Source organism: Tarenaya hassleriana, unplaced genomic scaffold, assembly GCF_000463585.1.
Source record: "Tarenaya hassleriana unplaced genomic scaffold, ASM46358v1 Cleome309, whole genome shotgun sequence".
NCBI classification, from domain to species: domain Eukaryota; kingdom Viridiplantae; phylum Streptophyta; class Magnoliopsida; order Brassicales; family Cleomaceae; genus Tarenaya; species Tarenaya hassleriana.
Genome location: NW_010966263.1, coordinates 99,684 through 101,728, shown reverse-complemented (window position 1 = coordinate 101,728; position 2,045 = coordinate 99,684). Strand labels below are relative to the sequence as shown.

Here is a 2,045-nt window from a genome sequence, read left to right as displayed (position 1 = left end):
GTCCATGCTCCCGCTCCAAGCTATCATTAGCTCCATGCGTTCTTTTATCTCCAAGATATAGTTTGATGCATCGCTCGGGATTCCGAGGTCCTCATCATTCCCTCCCTCTTCTGGAGGTTTCGTCCTCTAAACTGTTTTTCCTACATCAAACGGGGCCAAGTCAGCATTAGTGAACATATAAGTTATGTCATACTTACCTTGGTCTTGGCGTGCTTCGAAAATTCCTAGCACTTTCTTTCGAGCCTTTCCCCGTTCGAAAGGTTTATCCTTTGTGAGGTCGATGTTGTGGTATTGAACCTTTTTTCGTCTGAAAGGTTTATTATCCCTATTCATATCCATGAGTCCGTGATTAGGACTAGGCATTTCATGCGGCCTTTGCGTTGGGAGGATAATCGAGTTTTCTGTCTTTTTCTCCCTGCAAACGTTCTCCTTCTGAGTTTGGAACACCTGTAAATCAAAGACATAATCTAGGGCAGCAAATATGTTAGTGCAACAAGTGTTCTTCCCGAGATGTTCGTAAAAATATTTCAAATTCCAAACCCCTTTTTCGGACGCAAATCGGGCTATGGCATCATTAAGACAAGAATCATAAACAAGAATATAAAGAGGAACGAAATTACCAGGGTTGCCTCCTAGCGGATAACCTATGAGACTTGTGTGGTTGTTTGGAGCATCGGGTACCATGTAGTCCTCATAACCATTGATCTTGATCATACGTTCTTGGGCGCTTGTTCCGAGATGTGGAGATTCTGTTATTGGAAGCACTGTGTAGTCCTTGCAGATTTTCTCCAATATCGCCTTGGACTTTTCAAGTACGTTTTCCTTCGGCTTCTCATCCTCGCTTTCTTTGGCATCATATTCCTTCTTGTTACTCGTGACTACGAATGCATTCTCCTTGACATGTTGCCGCTCTTCACTCACATTTGCCAAACTTTTGGGTTTTGTTTCCGTCACAAAGCCGGGATTCTCGACCGTTTCTTTCATTTCGGTCATAATCTAGGGCAGCAAATATGTTAGTGCAACAAGTGTTCTTCCCGAGATGTTCGTAAAAATATTTCAAATTCCAAACCCCTTTTTCGGACGCAAATCGGGCTATGGCATCATTAAGACAAGAATCATAAACAAGAATATAAAGAGGAACGAAATTACCGGGGTTGCCTCCTAGCGGATAACCTATGAGACTTGTGTGGTTGTTTGGAGCATCGGGTACCATGTAGTCCTCATAACCATTGATCTTGATCATACGTTCTTGGGCGCTTGTTCCGAGATGTGGAGATTCTGTTATTGGAAGCACTGTGTAGTCCTTGCAGATTTTCACCAATATTGCCTTGGACTTTTCAAGTACGTTTTCCTTCGGCTTCTCATCCTCGCTTTCTTTGGCATCATATTCCTTCTTGTTACTCGTGACTACGAATGCATTCTCCTTGACATGTTGCCGCTCTTCACTCACATTTGCCAAACTTTTGGGTTTTGTTTCCGTCACAAAGCCGGGATTCTCGACCGTTTCTTTCATTTCGGTCACGCTCTTGGTCTCCTTGTCAGATGGAACTTCGAAATCATCCTGAAGGTGCCTCGCCACAGCCATCGCGATTGAGTTATATGCCCCGTTATCCTTGATGCTCACCTCTTATCGGATGGAATTTCCACTGGGCAAATGACTTTGGTTCCTACACTCCGAACACGAAACCTCAGAAGTAAAATAAGTACACGAGGAAGAAGTTTTGTTACCTCGTGTGTGGACTTCTCTTTTATATAAGATAGTTTCGTCCTTTCGAGCATCAAGATTTTGCGCCTTGATTGGGTCTCCGGTATTGGAAAGGTTTTCGGGTATACGCGTTGGCGTTGGCGTTCGTTGGCACCCATTCTTTGACAGCTTCTTGTTCATTTGTCGCTCTACTTGAATCGCCGTATGCACAAGATGTTCCAAGTCATGGTATACTTGTTCTTTTACCTTTCTAGCGATTCTTTTTTGTAAGCCTCCTAGGAAATGCATCATGAGTTCTTCTTCATCATCGTCGATTTGCAAGTAAGCGAGGAGTTGCTCA

General features: G+C 43.5%; 1 protein-coding gene across 1 annotated transcript; it reads right to left on the bottom strand.

Annotated features, from left to right (window-relative positions):
* Positions 1 to 126: 126 nt before the first annotated feature.
* Positions 127 to 1,585, bottom strand: LOC109116958. Its single transcript, XM_019203321.1, has 2 exons — positions 997 to 1,585; positions 127 to 467 (listed from the first exon to the last, which is right to left on the bottom strand). The coding sequence occupies exons 1-2, from the start codon at positions 1,583 to 1,585 to the stop codon at positions 127 to 129; spliced, it is 930 nt and encodes a 309-aa protein (XP_019058866.1).
* Positions 1,586 to 2,045: the final 460 nt, after the last annotated feature.